Here is an 18,520-nt window from a genome sequence, read left to right as displayed (position 1 = left end):
GTTCACTCGAAGAGAAAAAAAATGCTCCTGATTTTTTATATTCTTATTTGAGAATAAAAAAAATCAATAATGACTATTTTCAGTTAGAATTCCAGTTAGATAATAGAAAGTAAATCCAAAATCATGAAAGTTTAAAAGAAACTTAACTCTTGAAATATTGTTCTTCCTTTCATTTATTTTTTAAAGAACACTATATTTTAAATTTTAATAAAATTTGACTGTGAGTGGGAATTTGTTGCAAATTCAGATTTGTAGCAAAATAATTAAGCAATCCATGCATTATGTTTTCCCACTTTTCTTTTAAATTTGGTTGAAATTAAATCTATCTAATATTTTTATATAATACGCACATTAAAATTTTCATTTGAGACTTCACTCTATTGCTCATGCCAATTCCATCGTAAATATATGCAGTGTAGGATCACTTTTTTCCACATTTATAAATACGAATTTTTACTTGTTTTGTTTTTAATCCAGATGTCTTTCTTTGCTCAGCCAGTCCAGAATAGGACAAATAACCAATTTCAGAAATCTCTCTTTGACCCGCCCAGTTTGGGCTGATATCCTCTTTTATCCATTTGGTGTTTCAATCATTCTTTCGGCAGTTATTTATATGATTTTTGCATTCTTAAAAGAAAAAAAATCTTGATGTTTGTTTTATACAATTGAATAAAACTAATATAATTTATTTGTTTATTTACTATCTATGTAAGAATTTAATTGTTTTTTCAACTTTTCTGCTTCATTTTTTCGATTTTTTACTGCTCATGCTACTGATTTCCTCGGAGTCTTTAAAATGTCGGTTATTTCAGAGTTGATATTATTTCTATACGTGCAATTTAAATCACCCATTTAAAAAATCACTTTTGATATGCTAAATTTATGTGGATAGCGTCATTAATCTGTAGTGTTTGGATTGTATTTTCGGCAGTTATTGATATTGATTTACATGTTTTCAAATATCCCAATATATTTCTGACAATATAGGAAGTTTGAATCCCGCATTTGATTATTTAGTTTTTAATGAAATGATTTTATCAATTTTATATTAATTGCTATTGATTTCCACATAGTTTTTAAAATTCGATATTTTTAATACGATCCTATTTATTACAACAACTGAATCTCAAAGCAGAACACACATTTAGTTCTCGTTTTTAAAGAGTCAGATTCATGTAGCTTTGCCGTCAATCTCTTTTTGGTTAATAATTACTGCTGTAGATTTCATGATTTTTAATTATTTTTTTAATGTGATGATGATTAACAAAATGCCAGAATATCGCCCATAATTTTAGAATAAAAATATATTACATATTCAATTAAAAAAAATTAGATTCAATTTTATTTTATCCAAATCGGTATTTATTATTTAAAATTTTTTGTTGTAAACATGCTTCTATTACCTTAAATTAGTAACATGCATATTTGTTATTATTAAAAGTATCTTTCAGGAGGGATATTTGTTCTAGAGAGGTTAGTTGTAGAAAGCCCCCCAAAAAATTTGCTACAGTGTTAATAATAATTATAATTGTAAATAATTGTATTGTAAATTAATCATAATTGTAAAATTCAATAAATGATTAACATTAAATAAAGTTTTGAGTTGTTTGAATTTAAAGAAAAATTTCCTTGCCAAAAAACCTTTTTATTAAAATATTATATAGGAAAATAATATATTTTTAAATTTTATAAAATAATAAAGTTTTTATTTTGAGAATATTTTATTTAGAAAATGCAAAAATTTGCAAAAACAATATTTTCTTTTTTCTTTTTTTGCTGAATAAATATGTTGTTTATGAAAATATTGTGGCTCTCAATAAAAAGAGTAGAAAGTAAAACATTTGTTTTACTTTACACTTTGAGAATTTTATTTTTAATTTCAGCAATTACTTAGCAATTTAATTTTTAATTATTGTTCTTAAAATTTATATTGGTTAATAGTATAAAATGTATATATGCATAATTTTTTTAAAAAATATATGAATGTAGAAAGTAGATATTTTTTGATTTAAATTAATATTCTTGAAAATTAGTTAATTTACTTTAGAGTGAATTTTTTATTTTCCAACACTCCTCTTTTTTCCTACTTTTTTCTTTACCATAAAACTAACCATAATTGGTTAGATATCAAAATATGATTAAATTCTATACACTGTTAATAAATTTTATGAATAAATACATTATTTTTAATGCACTATATATTTATAAAAAATAACCACCCTGCAGATTTGTTATTATACACATTGCAAAATTTATAAAAAAATGATGAAATAAAAATCATTATATTAAAATATTTTCTGAAAATGTTGAAAGAAAACTGATGTAATTGTTTTTATTCAGGCTGAAACATGTGAATTTTATAACCTGAATCAAAATTTATGGCATAACTTGTTTATAGTGGTGAATTTCTTAATAAATAAATAGAAATTCTGCAAAATAACAACAGATGCTTATAAAATAGACAATTCAATGTTACTTACTGTTGAATGCATTAAGCCAAATTGGTTTTTGTTCCAATTGTACTAGATGCCATTTTGCACCAAATCATTATTACTAATGTTTTATTTGAACAGAATATTATTATTATTTGAATAAATGTGTATTTATTTCTGTTAAAAAAGTTACTTTTTGAGAAACTAAAAATTAACTAAATAGTCCATTACCTTATGCTTGCGGGCTGGTACAGCGTATGGACTAGAATGACTGACATCATTCAAGGATAATAAGCAAGGGATTGCTCATTGTTTTCAAATTGTTTCTTAAACTGCTTGTTAAAATTGTTTTTTTTATTAAAAATTGTTCTTAAAATTGATTATTGTTTCTTATTGTTAAAATCTGCTGTTAAATAGTTTATAAAAAATTGTTAATAAATTGCAAACAAAGTTATGAATTTCAAAAAAAAAAAAAAAAAAAAAAAACTGCAACAATAGCTTATTTTAAAAGTTAAATGTTAAAAAATTGTTTCCTAGTTACGAAAATTCTTTCATTACTTATTCAGCAAAAACTGATAGGAAAGTAAGTGAAGCCAATAGACACTTGTCAATACTTCTGACTGAGATGATATCAAATTTATGACAGGCAGCGTTAATCTAACCATTAGTAAATAAAAAAAGAATTGCTGGCCCAATGGGAAACCAGCAGATATAGGTAATATTGGCAATAAGCTGCAAATTTTTATGCTTACTTTGCTATTAGTTTTGACTGAACAGAGAAATTTTCAAATTATGAAATTAATCTTCTCAAAATTATGAAGCATTGTTTTCTAATCTTTAAATTTTTTACTGAATTTGTTATTTTAGGAACCCAACTTCAGTATTTTGACTCAATAAAAATCCAGATTAAAATGTGAAAAATATATAAAATTAAATTGCCTTGAATTTTAAATAAACATTTTTCAAAATAATGCATCATATTTTTAAAAATAATTTTGTTACAAAATGTTTTGTCAAAATGTGAGTTTTTTTAATCTGATAAGAAAGTAACATATTATCATGGGCTGACACCCTAAATTGTTTGCTTTTATTCTGGTTTAGGTGATAAACTGGGACGTGTTGTACATATTATTCAATTCAGGGAGCCATCTTTGCGAGATTCCAATCCTGATGAAATAGAGATTGATTTTGAGACATTAAAACCATCAACGTTAAGAGAATTAGAAAGTTATGTTGCATCATGTCTAAAGAAAAAGCCACGTAAGCCTTATGGTAATAAGATAGCTTTGAAAGTGATTTTTATTTTTTTTAAACTTTATTTTCCTGATTAGCTTTGATTTTTAAATTTTCATATTGCTTATTATTTTTTCTTCAGAAGAATATTATTATTTGGCATTTTTTTTCTAATTTACAGTCTAGAATTATTACATTTGTTATTCTAATGACATTTTAATTTTTGTTGAAGTTATATTTTTAGCTTTTAAATTTTTTTTAAAATTTTTTTGTTTAAAATTGAAATAATTTTTATGTTGCTTACATTTATGTTAAAAGATAAATGTATGTTATTTACCTTTGTATTATTAATGCTATATTTTGGAGGCATGTGATTCTTCCTTTAATTTGCGGAATTAGAGGCCATTGATTCGAGGATTTCTGTGAATAAATAATTTATATTCCAAGAAAGTTCTCTTGGAATTTCACTTATCTAAAAATAAAATTTAGTTACTTAGGCTAATTCTCGTTAATGAGACATTTATTCTGCCCTTACCAGCACCCTCTTTTTTTTATTTCTAAGTTCTCATTTACGCATGATAACTTTTTTACCAGATTTGTTAGAGAAAAAGTCAATTTTGGATAAGTTTCTGGAACACTTGAATGGGAAAATTTTTTCTGTAGTAACATCAGTTGGAATTAATGAACAACAGACCCAAACGCATAAGTATAAAATTGATAATCCAAAATTTAATTTGGAAATGACAAACATTTAAAAGATCGTTATTTATTTTAATAAGTAGCAATTTTTTTGCAATTTTAAGTCTAATTTACAACCGAGGAGTTATTTAATCTATGTGATAGATTTGTCCCAATTTTTTGTTTGACTACAATTAGATTGATTTAATTTTTATGATATTAGAACATGGGAATTTGGAATTCCTCTTAGCAGTAATAACTTTTTAACACACTCGATACCACCGTGTTTTGATTTTTACTTTTACGGTTAATGCATTTGTTTTTCTCACTGTTTTCAAAATTCCGATTTTATTACGACACCTTAAATTTGAATTTGCATTTGAGTAATATGTTTTTTTGCACTCGATTTGCATCAATACCATCATAAATCTGTGTGGTGATTTGATTGTTATATTGACTGTTATTGTCAAAAATGTCTCAGTGTTTTCTTTAATCCCTATATTTTTATACATTATTATTATGACACGCAAAATTCAATTTGTGCATTTATTAATACTTTTTGATGTGACGATACTGCCGTGTTTTCGATTGACTTTTTCACAGTTGTCGTTTTTGTTATTCATGTGGTTTTTTTAAATTCTGCAATTTTCATATAATATTATTAAGAAACAGGAAATTCGAATCACATATGCAGTATTACTTTTTGGCTCACTTGATTTGCGGTGAGTCCATGTATGTTTCGATTGGTTTATTTTAATTATGACAGTTATTGCTGTTGATTTTCTCATGATTTTTTTAAATCTGTATATTATTAAGATATAAGAAATTCGTATCTCATAGCTGAGTATTCACTATTTAATGCTATAATTTTATCGTTATTTTTTTCAATCAATTTTTCAACAGTTATCATTAAGTTTCACCTATTTTTTTTAAAAAAAATCTCGATATTCTTAAAACAAAATTATTTATCACAAAATGTGAATCTAGAAACGTACATCCAATAAACTTTCTGGCATGTCCAATTCGTGTGATTTTGAAATAAATATATTTGGTTTTGTCAACGATATTTTTTCAAGTTAATTACAGTAGATATCGCAGTTTTTTAAATTTTATTATTTATTTTTTTATGTGATGACGACTCACAAAGTGAGAAAAAGGAGAAATATGTAATTTTTTTAAATGTATATATCCTTTTATGTGTTAATAAGGAAAAAAATTATTAAATAAACTTTTTCTTTTAAATAAAATTTGTTTCAATTTTTTAAATGTTACTTTTTTCGTTAATAGGTCAATCTTCTAATTCTCTTCTATGTACAAGAAAAAATAAATAATAATAATAATGAAGTATTAAGCAAAAATGCACATTGAGGAAAAATGTATTAGCTAATTTTTTTTTCCACCAATCACATGTCTGATTTTATATGTTATATTATTAGGAAGAAATAAAGGAAGTGCGAAAACTAAAGATATTGATGTAAAAGAAAAAAAGATTGAACTTGAAAAAAGATTGCAAGACTGTAGTGGACAACTTCATTCCAACACTAGTAAAAAAAGTAGTCGTAAAGGTATTAATTTTTTTCTTTGTATATAAACTAATATAGGCTTGTTATATATGTAGGTCATAAACTGTTTGGTAAAAATGTGGCCTCTATCTAAAATTTCATCTATCCTTCCTCTTATGTATAATTTTCATTGTTTGTATTGTGAACTTTTTATTTTTCTTCCTGAAATGTTAATCATTTGTGTAGAATAAAATACAAGTTTATAATGCATTCATGTTGCAAACAAAAACTATCTCACAGAAAAATGTATAAACTCATGCACATATAATTAGACATAATTTCTGAAAATCAAAATGTGAGATCCTTTCATGTTCCAATTGTAGAGAGTTTTCTCGTTTCTATTCCTTTTCGTTTCTTTTTTTTTTATTTCTCGGAAGAACTCAGTTCTAGAATGCTTCTGAAGTATAGCGTCTTCCAACTACTTTAAAAACTGCAACAAAAGGAAAAATCAGTTATTCCTCTCATTAGAGCAATTACAGAATAGCTTTTAACTTTTTAGTTGACACAAAAGAAAAAAAATCTGTAGCCATTGCTTTAAAGAAGAAAAATTTGGCATGAGTGATAGCTGAAAAATTTGACTGCAATCAATTTGCAGTCCTGAAGGGGATTGATTAAATTGGAGCATAAAGCAGGTGATCTTATGAGAAGGGTTATATCAAGCCATAAGAGAGTTGCTTCAACCTACGAGTATCGTTTTATCTGACAACTTTATTATATTAAATTAAGACCTGTAATCTTTTAACAAATAATATACTCATTAGAAACAATATTTCATCCCTTTTTTGTATTTAATGCATTTTATTTTGTTCGCCACTTAATGTAAGAAGGGTTTTTTAGAAGGTTTTTAGAAAAAAAAGCATCATTAATACTTTTTTTTTCATTTGCAGATTCTGAAGGTTCAATTGATGTAGTTGGAAGTGGAGGTGCTGCTACACGTTTAAGTGCTAGCAGTAGTAGTACTAGTGATAGTGATAGCAGCAGCAGTAGTAGTTCAAGTAGTTCATCTGACAGCAGTGATTCTGAAAATGGTAAATACATTCAAACATGTATATAAAAGTGTTAATATATTTTTATATATAAAAAATTATATTTAAAAAAGCAATTTTAATATATCTGTTTTATTTTTAAATAAGTATCAGTCAAATATTTCCACTATAAATACCTCCACATCTGTTTCCCAAAATAATTTTTACTGACACTTAAATAAATATTACCTGATTGAAAACTTCATTCGTTTCAAAAATATTCAAATTTATAATTTTGAAGCAAATGAAGTTTTCAATTAGGTAATCAGGGGTCTGTCCAAGCAAAATTCACTACCGTTTAGAGGTACCTTCACAAATTCAACTTAAGGATACATACTTTTTCTTAAATTTTTTTTTTTTGTCTCGTAAGAAACGATAAATCCATATTTTTGTGTTGATTTTTTAATATAATTTTTAATTTCACAAATTATGTTTAAATTTTTACAAAATAGGTCCCTCTCAAGAAAACCTAGACAAATACTGCTTCTCTTTTTTGGAATTATTAATTTAATACTTACATTGTAGTAATTTTAGTCCCATTATTTTTATATTTGCTAAAATACTTGAATTGTCTATTGCTAAATTTTTGCTTTATGTTTTCGAAAAGAAAAATATTTTATTTTTGCAAAGGAATTCACTTTTATCTTTGTTCTGAGCTGTTCTATCTGTTTACTTTTCTGTTGGAGAATTCCAACTATTCATTCTGTTGTTCATACTTGATCACAATGTAAGTCCTATACAGTAGAAATATAACTTTTCAACAAGATAAACTGAAGCCTTAGTTATTAAAGGTGCCATAAAATGTTCCTAGAGTGCATTAACATATCTAACATCTTTATCATAGTTGCATCCTTTACAAGTCATGATTTAACCCAGCGTTAGTATTAGCATTTTGTAAACTCTTAGTTGCTGCATTTTCTGCTTCAAGAAAAATCTGTTTTCCCCTATTCTTTAATGGGAAAGTAATTTAAGCAGGGAATTTTCAAAATAATGATTTTGTCCAAAGACTTCCAATGCTTAAAGGTTTAAAACCCGACCATGTAAAGTTTTAATTTAAATGGCATTCCTGAAATGATAACATTACAAAACATTATAATATTTTTTTCTCAGTTTCTTAAACAATTTCGTCTAAATTTTAACCAATTTGAGTGTGTTGAATTCTGTAGAAATTCTGTATATTAGTGGAACTTTTATGTTTCATCTGAAAAAGACAATCCCTCTTTCCACATGTGCTATTAGAACTTCACACACAAGCACATACATCTTGGATTTCATAAATTTGTTAACGCATATATATATATATATATATATATATATATATATATATATATATATATATATATATATATATATATATGTTCAATTTTTCAATTGTAACTAAAATGTGGCTTTTATGTTAGAGTGGGCTTCTGATTACCTTTTGTTATAGTTTTTCTGTTTTTATCAATTTGCAGTTCTTCTACCGGAGAATAAAGTAGTACTTTCTATTCTATAGAAATGTCATCCTTATTTTATTTCAAACTAGTTCATTTACGAGATTTGAATTTTTATTTGCTTGATTTTATATAGTTATTGAATAAAATCTATTTTTTTCTGTATTATATTTAATTTTTGAAAGTACTTTTTGCATTATTAATTAAACATTTTAATTTTTTTTTAGATGCTTCTAAGAAGCCTAAGGTAGAAGAAAATCAGGTGAGTAAAAGGAAACAAAAAGTTTAAAATATAAGATTTTAAAATTATTTAGTTATCAGCACTTTTAAATTGAGCTTATTTTTCTCATGTTTAAATTAGACCCTGTATTAAATCAGCTTGATTTTTAAAAAAAAAATTATTAATTGAATTAAATTAATCATTAATTTAGGAATGTGCAAAGTTTTTTAATAGATTTTGTTAACTTTCTGCTATATTTTATAGAGTTTATTTTTTTTCTGAAGTAAATAAGTTAAGCATCAATATAATTAACAAAATTACATTAATGCTTAATGTGTTGTGAAATACTTTTTTAAAATTATTTTAAAAATCTTATAATTTTTATGGATTTTTCAAATTGATGAGAGCTCTTAACAGAGTGAAAATTTAATGTATTTTCATATTTTATTTCAATGTTGCAAATTAGAGATTGGCAAGTACCAATTCTTTTCGCATCAATTACAAACTGATACTGATATATCTTAATTTAGATTTTAAATAAAAGTGGGGGTTAAAAACTATGATGTAAAATCCATTGGAGATTTAAAATTGAATTACAAAATTGTTTTACATGGTGCTGCTGTCAAGGAACTTAAATAAAAGTTTGTAACCAATTTTTCATTTTTTAGGAGTTAACTTTATACTTTAGAAGTATATTGAATATTAGAAATAAATTTAAACAAAATGGACTTTGTATTTTTATGATGTATTAATTTAAGCCACTAGGTACTTTCAAGTAATTAGTACAAAATATCAGGCATATTGATAGAGACCAATCTGTATTGCGGATATATTTCTGAATCTTAAACTATGTATAATATTAAAAGGAAATTAACTTTATTCATATGGTGAAAAAAAGCTATTTAAAAATTTAGATTTCCTCTTTTTTTATTATGTGATTTTTTTTTAATAAATAGATATCTGAATTATTCTATATAGATAGATATGTTTGTCAACCTGTAGTTAAGGTAACACAATTTTAATATTAAAAAAAAAAAAAAAAAATTCCAAGGTCTATAAGGTTAATTTTATGATTTATCTTTTTTATTCTTTTCTGCAGTAGTAAATAATGATACATTTCTATTCTATTTTTAATAGATTTAAATTGTGCATTTTTATGAAACAGCTTTGAATGCATTAAGTTTGAAGGGTTTTGATATGAAATATTTTAATACAGTATTAGTTAGAAAGATGAACTCGATTTAACTAATTTCTATTTAATGAAATATAAATTAGTTACGAAGAAATTAAGGAAAAAGTTTTTAATTTTTTTTAAATTTAAGTTTTAAATGTTCAATGTGTCCTCTCTTTGCTGCAAACATCTAAGCAGTTATTGAAAACTAATTTGACGTTATGTGTTATGTTTTTTAATTTTTGCCTTTTTATGCTTTAAAATATTATATATTTCTTTTCTCACATTAGCTTTCAAATTTGGAACCACCACTACTCCTGCAACAAGATCCAACATCTGGTCCTGTTGGTGCATCTTCTCATGGCCCTCCTGCATTAGGAGGTCCAGTAAATTCCTATCCACCCCCAGCTGTTATGCCAGTTGGAAACCACTGTGGTGTTCCCACTCAGAATCAGCTACCTGCCTTTCCCTCTCTTCAAAGCCCTCCCCAATTACAACCGACTGTTGAAAACGCCACATCAAATGCTGTTTTTCCACATGTTAATCAACAAAGTTAGTAAAAATTTTCAATGTTGATTTAATTGAATTTTTAATGTGAACTATTTCATTTATGTGGCTTTTTGCTTCAGCTGCACCTGTCCGGCCTCAAGTTGTAGCCAGTCATAATCTTCCACCACAACCATCAAGGCCAACAGCTACAGCCACAGCAGCACCAGTAAAAAAGAATGTCATCACAACTTCTCAACCTAGGCCACCTGGTTAGTAATCTATGACGTTTCTTATGCTTAATATTATTTTCTTTTGTATCATTTTGAACATCAACTTTTGCATTGTAGGATACAAAGTTTTCAGAAATCTTTTTACAGTGAGTTATTTTTATTTCTCTGGTTTTATGAATGATGTGTTGGGTGAGCTTTGCGTGTACAGAAATTTGCCTAATAATACAATAGAGCAATATTCCTACAGTTTTATAAATCAAAACAAATTTGTTTTGTAATTTTAGTTTTGCAAGAAGAATTTTTAAGAAATTTTTCTTTCTTTTTTACTGTTTTACTGGGTACCCTCCCCCCTTTGCCCCAAAAAATACGATAAACATATTTCCGTATTGAAGATAAGATTTTTTTATGTGTTTATGTAATAATTTTTTTTTAAATATTTTAAAGAAGTTCAATATTTCAGTTTAAGAAAAGAAGTTTCATAACTAAGTTTTAGTGTAATATTAATCTACAAAAAAATTTTCAAGCAGGAGTGAAAATTATAATTTGCATTGTCACTACAATGTACAAATACAGGGTTGCCACAGGCGACTAAAATGCAACTATTTTTGGCATGAGGCGACTATAGCAACTTTTTTTGCCTGAAAAGGCTAGAAAAGCAACTATTTTCAAGAAAAGGAGACTTTTGTGTACTCCTAGAGATGTTTTTTTTTCAAGCATAAATTGGTGAAAAATCTGTGCCCTGCTAGATAGTTCCTGAACACACTGAACTTTTTTTTCTTAAAAAATAAAAAAATTTTAAAAATTTTGAATTGCAAATTTGAGTCTTTACTTTTTTATTCGTTCAACCTGCACAAATTCCATTGTAAGTCTATTTCATTTCTTGATCACCTTTTCAATGACTATTGCTAAACAATTCTGCATGATTTTTTTTACTTTAAAGAAGAAAATTTTTTTTTTAATGATATTACAATGCATGAATTTCGAATTTTAGTAATCACTTTTCATATATATATATATATAAATATATATATATATATATATATATATATATATATATATATATATATATATATATATATATCTGAAAATTATCATATTTGCCACCAACTTGACTGAATGGATGATGGTATATGACAATTAAGTCATTAACAAAATTTTAGTCATTTTTGATGAATTTTTGTTCTTATTAGACAACTATTTTCCTAGTTTTTGGCTACTATTTTCATGCTTTAGGCTACTAAAAGCAACTATTTTGTTCATTTTTTTCTGTGGCAACCCTGCAAATATGATATTCATGAAGGTTTTCAATTTGTTTGAATGGTATAACAACAATTTAATTTAAAAAAAAAATTTCTATACAGGTTCTGCTCCAGTATCCAATGCAAGTGTGACCGTGCCTGTTTGTCAGGCTCCTGTGCCAACACAAGCTCCGCCAGTTCCTTCCGAGCCATCTCCTAATTCTCCAAATACTCCCCCTAAACTTACTCCTGCTGCTGAATTGCGGGCAAGGACACCTCAAATTTCAACACCTCCTTTAGATCCAACTCCCCCTCCTTTACTGTCTAAGCAACGTGAGCGGAATTCTGAAATTGATCACGCTTCAACAAATGCTTATACACCTGCAAAGGCTCCAGAACTAACTGCACAGTCAGGTATTGATAATTGTTTTGATAAAAATTTATTTTGGTCCGATATCATTTGTGCAAATTATTTTTATCATGTCTTGTTTTACATTGTTGTATGTTTGAAATGTCAGAAAACAAGTATGCAGTTATTTTTTATGTAATTTACAGGTTTACCTAATTACACAGTTGGTAATCAAACACCTGTTGCAACAGCTGTCACCAATGGAGAGAAAAAAATGGAACAAAAGCCTTCACCAGTTTCTAATATTACCCCTACCACCAAAAAGGTACATATTTTTGTTATAATATTGTTAGGTTCCAATTAAAATAAAAATATATTTAAAAACTTCTGAAATATTTTTAATCTTAACAGTTTTAAAGTATCATTACTACTTTTCCTTTATAAATTGTCGAATAAAAATTTGCAAAAGAATATTTCTGTTATTTTTTTTTTTACCTTTGAAAGTTATGAAATAATTGATTTATTGGGATCTCGGGAATTATTTGGACTTGCTTTTTCCAGTGTTAAAGATAATTTGGACTAATAAATTATTTTAAAAAAAAGTTGTTATTTCTTTAATTTTAATAATAGAAGGTAATATTTTATGAAAGTATGTTTGTGTAAAGTATCATATTAGGAGCATTAGAAACTATACATCATTAATGTGCAATAGGGATGAAGACAAGCATCTTAAATTTTAAATTCTTTTGAAATGGTTGAATTGTTGCATCCTAAAATACAGGCTAGCATTAGGGGGGCTAGCCTAAATTATGCTTATTAATTTGTGCAGACAATAGTTAAAGGTACAAACTCAAATGCAAATAAATGCTTTCTTTGAATGAACATATTGTTCAAAAGAATGAAATTCCTCTTTCTAAAATATGTACAATACACAGAAGAAATTATGAAAACTGTGTTTTTGACTGTTTTGGATTTTTGATCCTTAAAATATAGAAATAACCACACTAAACAATATTGTCCCATAAATTCAGTTTAATTTTAAGTTATATATAAGTATGCAACATTTTATTAGTATGCAAGACCATCAATCAATTGAAACCAATGAAATTTAAGACTGCCACTGAAGTTTAATGTACATTGTGCAAAATTAAATATTTGTACACTTGAACAACTTGATTCAATGATAAGGTTTTCATGTGTTTTGATGAAATCTTCATAGATCTAATCTTAAACATGCTATTTATTTTGTTTAATTGAATATATTTTAAATTGATTATATTTTCTTTAAAAACACCTATCTTTTATTTATTTACTTTTGTTTATGTTTTTGGATTCTTGAAACTTTAAAGAAATAACTGCAATATGGAAAATACAATCTCAATATTTTATTCAGGATTAAAAATCAGAATTAAAAATTTTTAGGACTTAATCATACTGTTCCATTTTTCAGAGAAAATTCAGTGTAAAAATTATTTTAATAATTTTATTGTAGCAAAAAATGTTTCAAAATGTCAAAATTAAAAGTTTTTACATTATTGGTAAAATAGTTTTTAAGAAATGAAAATCTCAAAATAGATCTTTTTTGAAATTTCACTGCTTAGAAACTGTTCAACAGGTTAAACACTATAGGTTCAACAGGTTGTTATTTAAATTTTCACAGTCTAAACTAAGGTAAATATTGTTTCTCTTACAATTTAAAATGTATTCAACCACAGGGTGCGTAGCGTTTGTAAAAAGTATTTAAAGGTGCTTTTTTGGTGGTTTCGTTTGTAAAAGCTTTTAAAGGTGCTTTTTTCAGCTGGTGTTTTTAAAAAGTGCTTTTTTTCACAAAATTTTTTTTTTCCAATGATATCTGGTGGATCCCATGCATTTCTCGAAAAATGTAGTGTTTGCTACGTAATCATTCACGCGGACTTTATGTCGTACCCACGTTATGACTTGTGCATGCGCGCACACTTAAAACCGAAACCCGAGTGCTCCGATTAGGATAGAGAATATCAGATCCTTATGAAATGTTTTTCTTTTTAATTTAATTTAATTTTATTCTTGTTTATTTTATTTTACTTCTAACACTTTTTTGACGTTGGGGGTAAGGGTACTTTTGTTCCGAATTCAGGGTCAAGTTGAATTCACTCGGTGATGTGGGAAAGTACTGATTGTTTTGATTTACGTCCGTTTCTTTTTGGGTTTTTTTAAAGCTAAAACTGTTTATAAAAAGTTTTTGTTTTTCAATAATATCATTGATTGAATATGAATTTTTTGAGTGCTTGAAAATTTTTGTAAAGTGCTTGAAAAGTTTTTAAAAAGTGCTTATTTTGATTCATAGATTTGGCTACTCACCCTGAACCATTATTAAACTAATTACTTATAAATATTTATGTAAAATTGTTTTTGCCTGAAATTATTTTAAAAAAAGAAATAATTATGTTGCACAATTAAACTATAATAAATAATTGTTTTTCAGACATAATTATTTTGGATGAGCAAAACTTTAAAAATAGTGCACAGTATTTTTTCATTTGATTAAATAGTTTATGATATTGCAAAGTACACAAATAGTGAAATTGAATTATAAAAGGTATAAGTTATAATAAACTTTCAATCACTTTCCTTTAAATTTTGAGACCATATTTTTCTGATACTCTTTACTTTCCCTTTATTTTAAAAAACAAATATTCATTCTGAGAAAATATGTTTCTTTATTTGAATTAGTAGCTAGCTTAAAATATTGTTTGTACAATATGATTTGCATATTTAAGTCAGGCCATTGATTTGCATTTTTAGTTAAATAAAACACCCGTCTAGTTGCGGAGAGTAACAATATCTATCAAGTTAATACCTAGGCACTTTTTTCTGATGAGGGATGCAACTTTGATTAGAATTAGCTAATTTTCATCAAGTTATATAAAACAAAAGCAAATAATGAATCAGATAAGAAGTGTGCATTTTAACATCTTTAACTGCATATTTAAAAAAATAAATACTGGACAAAAATAATTTTGTTTTAAGCACTTATATGTAAAACATTATTTAAAATTGATATGAAATCGTAAAAAACTACTAATTGGAGATGGGAACTTACATAAAAACTCAAAATTTTCATTGAAGTATATTTGCTAAAAAACCCCACATGTTCAGGTATGGATGTCCACCTTCAGTGTGCCTGAGTTGAAGGAGTAAAGAAAAATTTATGAGGCCTCTTATAATCAGAGTACTTGCTAAGCCTCAATTTAAAAAAAAAATCATTTCTTTTTCCCGAAATATATACTCTTGAACATAAATGTAAATTTCGTCCTAAAATTATACAGATTTGAAGACTTATTTTTTTTATAAAAAGGCTTTTCAAATTTGGTGAGGGAGATCAGGGGAGATAGTTTACTAATGGTTACAGTAATTCTCATTGAAGGAACAAAATCAAATTTGTTCGCAAATAGATTATGTGAAAATAAATCCTATATTATGTTCCATTTTTTCCTTTTAAAAAGTCTTAATAATTTTTTTTTTAATTAATGAAGATAACTTTTGTACATATCCATGTATAAAACTACTTAAATTTTGTATTATAAATTAATAAGTATTTTAAATTTTTTTTCTTTCATTAGGTTGAGTCAAAGCTGAGAAATTTTGGTTCTTGGTCTGTTTTGGCTCAGTCAGCTGCTAATAGCCCTAGTACTAGTAATGCTACACCTAGTTCGAAAAATCCAACTATGGATAGTTTTCAACAGTTTAAAAACAAGGCCAAAGAGAAAGCAGATAAGGTAATATTTTTGAGTGAAGCAGTTCGTTTTTGCCTTTCCTTAATTTAAGATTAGTCTGCAGTTAACCATTGTTTTTAGGATTTTTTGTCTTATGAAATATGAATTCAGTATGGCCGAATGGTGAAAGTCTGATTTCTCCATTTCCCTCTAAATCTACTTTTTCTCTCAAAAATCCTCAAGTGTTAAAATTGTTTTTGGAAAATTTTTTATTAATAAATGTCTTTGTATTAATTATCATTTTGTAACTTCGAACAGAATTTCCAAGAAAAATTTTCATCTGAAATTCCCCTGATTTATTTAAAAAAAAAAAAAAAAAAAGAAAGAATAAAAATCAAATGTCGAAACAACACATTTATTTCAAATAGATACTACTTAGATAAATAAAATGATATAAGATTCATAAGATAATTATGTCAATTTTGCCATTAAAAAACTTGTAAGTTGTGCACATTAGAGATGACAATGCATTATTATATTAATATTTTTTTTTCTTTAAATCTATTAAAAATTATTTTAAACTTAGATGAACATTTTTAGATGACCCGTCATTAAATTATTATTTTTTTTTTATATTTTTAATATAACTTGTTATCACTATTCTAATTTCTTCATATTTTTTTTTGTTTCTATTATTGTCATTTTATTGTTTCATACATATCATGCAATAATTACTGCATAAAATGTGTATTTCAACTATTTGCGAGTGACTATTTTCGTCTCAGTAATTGGTTAGTTCCTACTTCATTTATTTCAGTGAGAGTACCTCTTTAAATCCAAGAGCATCTAAGCTTCAGTTGTAATACCCCTTTTTTGTTATTGAAAAATTTGCAGCTTTTCAAATGTATATAGGGGTAAGGTAAAATATCCTAAATTTAAAATATTTTAAAGCTTTTCTAAATAAAAATTGTAAAATTTTTTCAAAGCAAAATAAAATAAAATGCAATTTTCGATTGGTATTTTCCCCCTAAAAATATTTCTCCTTAAAACTCCTCTGGACCAATCAAAAATTGTTTATTGTCAGCTCTCTTCTACTTAAAGATTTTCAGGAAAGTCAGTTACCATCTTCTAGAAACAGGTTTTTACTGGGTATAACTTCCAGGATAAGTGAGGTGTGGTGTAACATAGAACCAAATTCCCCAGAAATGAGAAAAATTTCCTTTTTCTAGTCTTTTGTCTGTAATCTGATCCAAGGCATTGTTACAAAGAGTAAATTCTACCCAACCCCAAAAAATGTCAGAAAGACTTGCAATCTTTACAAGACAGAACATGCTCCATCTTGGTTTATCAGGTTTTCACAGCCCCTCTCCCCCTACTCATTGTAAAGGATTCATATGAATATTCACTACTGCTGACAGCAATATATACATTTACCCACTAATGCTGAATCGATGACAACTTCTGCATATTAGCTATTTAATTTTTTTCTCCAGGTGTTCTGCATTTTATTCTTTATTTTCATTTTCTATTCTTTCACAGATTGCCATCCTCTTCAAGCTGGTTTTGTATTATGGCTATTCTTTCTTTACTAACTTTCTGTCTTTTTGTTACTTCCTATTTATGTTTATTTTCTTCTACCTTTTCAACATTCCTTCTTGCTGGTAAGATTTCTTATGCAGAAGGTTTATGTTGTCTCCTACCTAAACTTATGCATTTTTCAGATTGACTTTTATGTTGGAAAGAATGGTAATTCATGTTTTTATTTTTTAATTGAATTTGTAATTTATTTCCAGCGTGATATGTTATGAATTTGAATTAAGAAATTTTAAGATTTTAGTATAGATCTAACAACTGTAGGAAATTGCATTAAGGTCTCATAATTTTTAGATTCCTTCACTCTAATTATGTATTCTTTCACTTAGTATTTATTCTTTCACTTAAGAAAATAATTTTTTATCATTGTTTTTGTGAATTATTTTGAAACACTATAAAGATTTTGATTTTTCCCTCAGTTAAAATTTTTCAAACATTTAAAAAATTTTGCTTCGTTATGGGATTTTAATAGAAACTTTTTTATAGAAGTATTTAGGTCCAAATCAACTATTATAAAACTAACAACAACAAAAAAAGCTATCTAACCTTTTTTCCTAACCTAACAAAGCTTTTTAGCTTTTTTTTAAGGGGAGGAATTGGGATACAATGCTTAAAATGTTGATGGCAGTAAGGATTTTAATTTATATTGCGTTTATTAATTTATATTGCTTTTAATTATCAAAATACCTAAAAGAAAAAAGGTCGATCCTTTGGCACTGTGTTATCACAGCACATTTCTGAGAAGGAGAAAAGGAAAGATAAATTCAAAAAAGTTTAGATTATTTCTTATTTTAGAGTTATTAATATAATATATTTATCAAAATATTTTAAAAAGTACTTCTGTATAATTTGATTTATTCCTTTTTTCTTTTTAGCAACGGCAACTTGTAGAACAACAAGAGTTAAGGCGGCATCAAAAAGAACAAGCAGAAAAGGAGCGTATAAGGATGGAAAGAGAACGGCAGAGGTTAATATTCAAACTTTTTTATTCTGAAATTCTCAAAACATATCAGAGTTTTAAATTATTTTAACTATTATATAATCTAATGTTATACTATAACTATATTCTAATTTTATACTATTTTAACTATACTGTAATCTTATGTTCTCTCAAAAAAAAAAAAGGCAGAAATTAAAATGCAAGTTTTAAGATATAATGAAATATATGAAGA

The 18,520-nt window shown here is 26.3% G+C and overlaps 1 protein-coding gene across 11 annotated transcripts in view; it reads left to right on the top strand.

Moving 5' to 3' along the window:
• Positions 1–18,520, top strand: part of LOC107441724 (bromodomain-containing protein 2) — a 61,990-nt gene that overhangs the window by 38,007 nt on the left and 5,463 nt on the right. For 10 of the 11 annotated variants that reach the window (XM_016055083.4, XM_043044009.3, XM_016055080.4 and 7 more), the window contains 10 exons: positions 3,534–3,704; positions 5,780–5,908; positions 6,793–6,933; positions 8,591–8,625; positions 10,045–10,306; positions 10,384–10,512; positions 11,835–12,125; positions 12,267–12,385; positions 15,663–15,818; positions 18,224–18,315. In XM_016055083.4, the coding sequence (XP_015910569.1) occupies positions 3,534–3,704; positions 5,780–5,908; positions 6,793–6,933; positions 8,591–8,625; positions 10,045–10,306; positions 10,384–10,512; positions 11,835–12,125; positions 12,267–12,385; positions 15,663–15,818; positions 18,224–18,315 (1,525 nt within the window). The remainder of the gene's footprint in view (positions 1–3,533; positions 3,705–5,779; positions 5,909–6,792; positions 6,934–8,590; positions 8,626–10,044; positions 10,307–10,383; positions 10,513–11,834; positions 12,126–12,266; positions 12,386–15,662; positions 15,819–18,223; positions 18,316–18,520) is intronic. The other variant, XM_071181493.2, reaches the window with a different exon arrangement.

Source organism: Parasteatoda tepidariorum, chromosome 8 (genome assembly GCF_982258835.1).
Source record: "Parasteatoda tepidariorum strain Cologne lab strain chromosome 8, Ptep-v5.0, whole genome shotgun sequence".
Classification (NCBI taxonomy): domain Eukaryota; kingdom Metazoa; phylum Arthropoda; class Arachnida; order Araneae; family Theridiidae; genus Parasteatoda; species Parasteatoda tepidariorum.
Note: the sequence above shows the minus strand (reverse complement) of the source record. Positions and strands in the feature narration are given on the sequence as shown.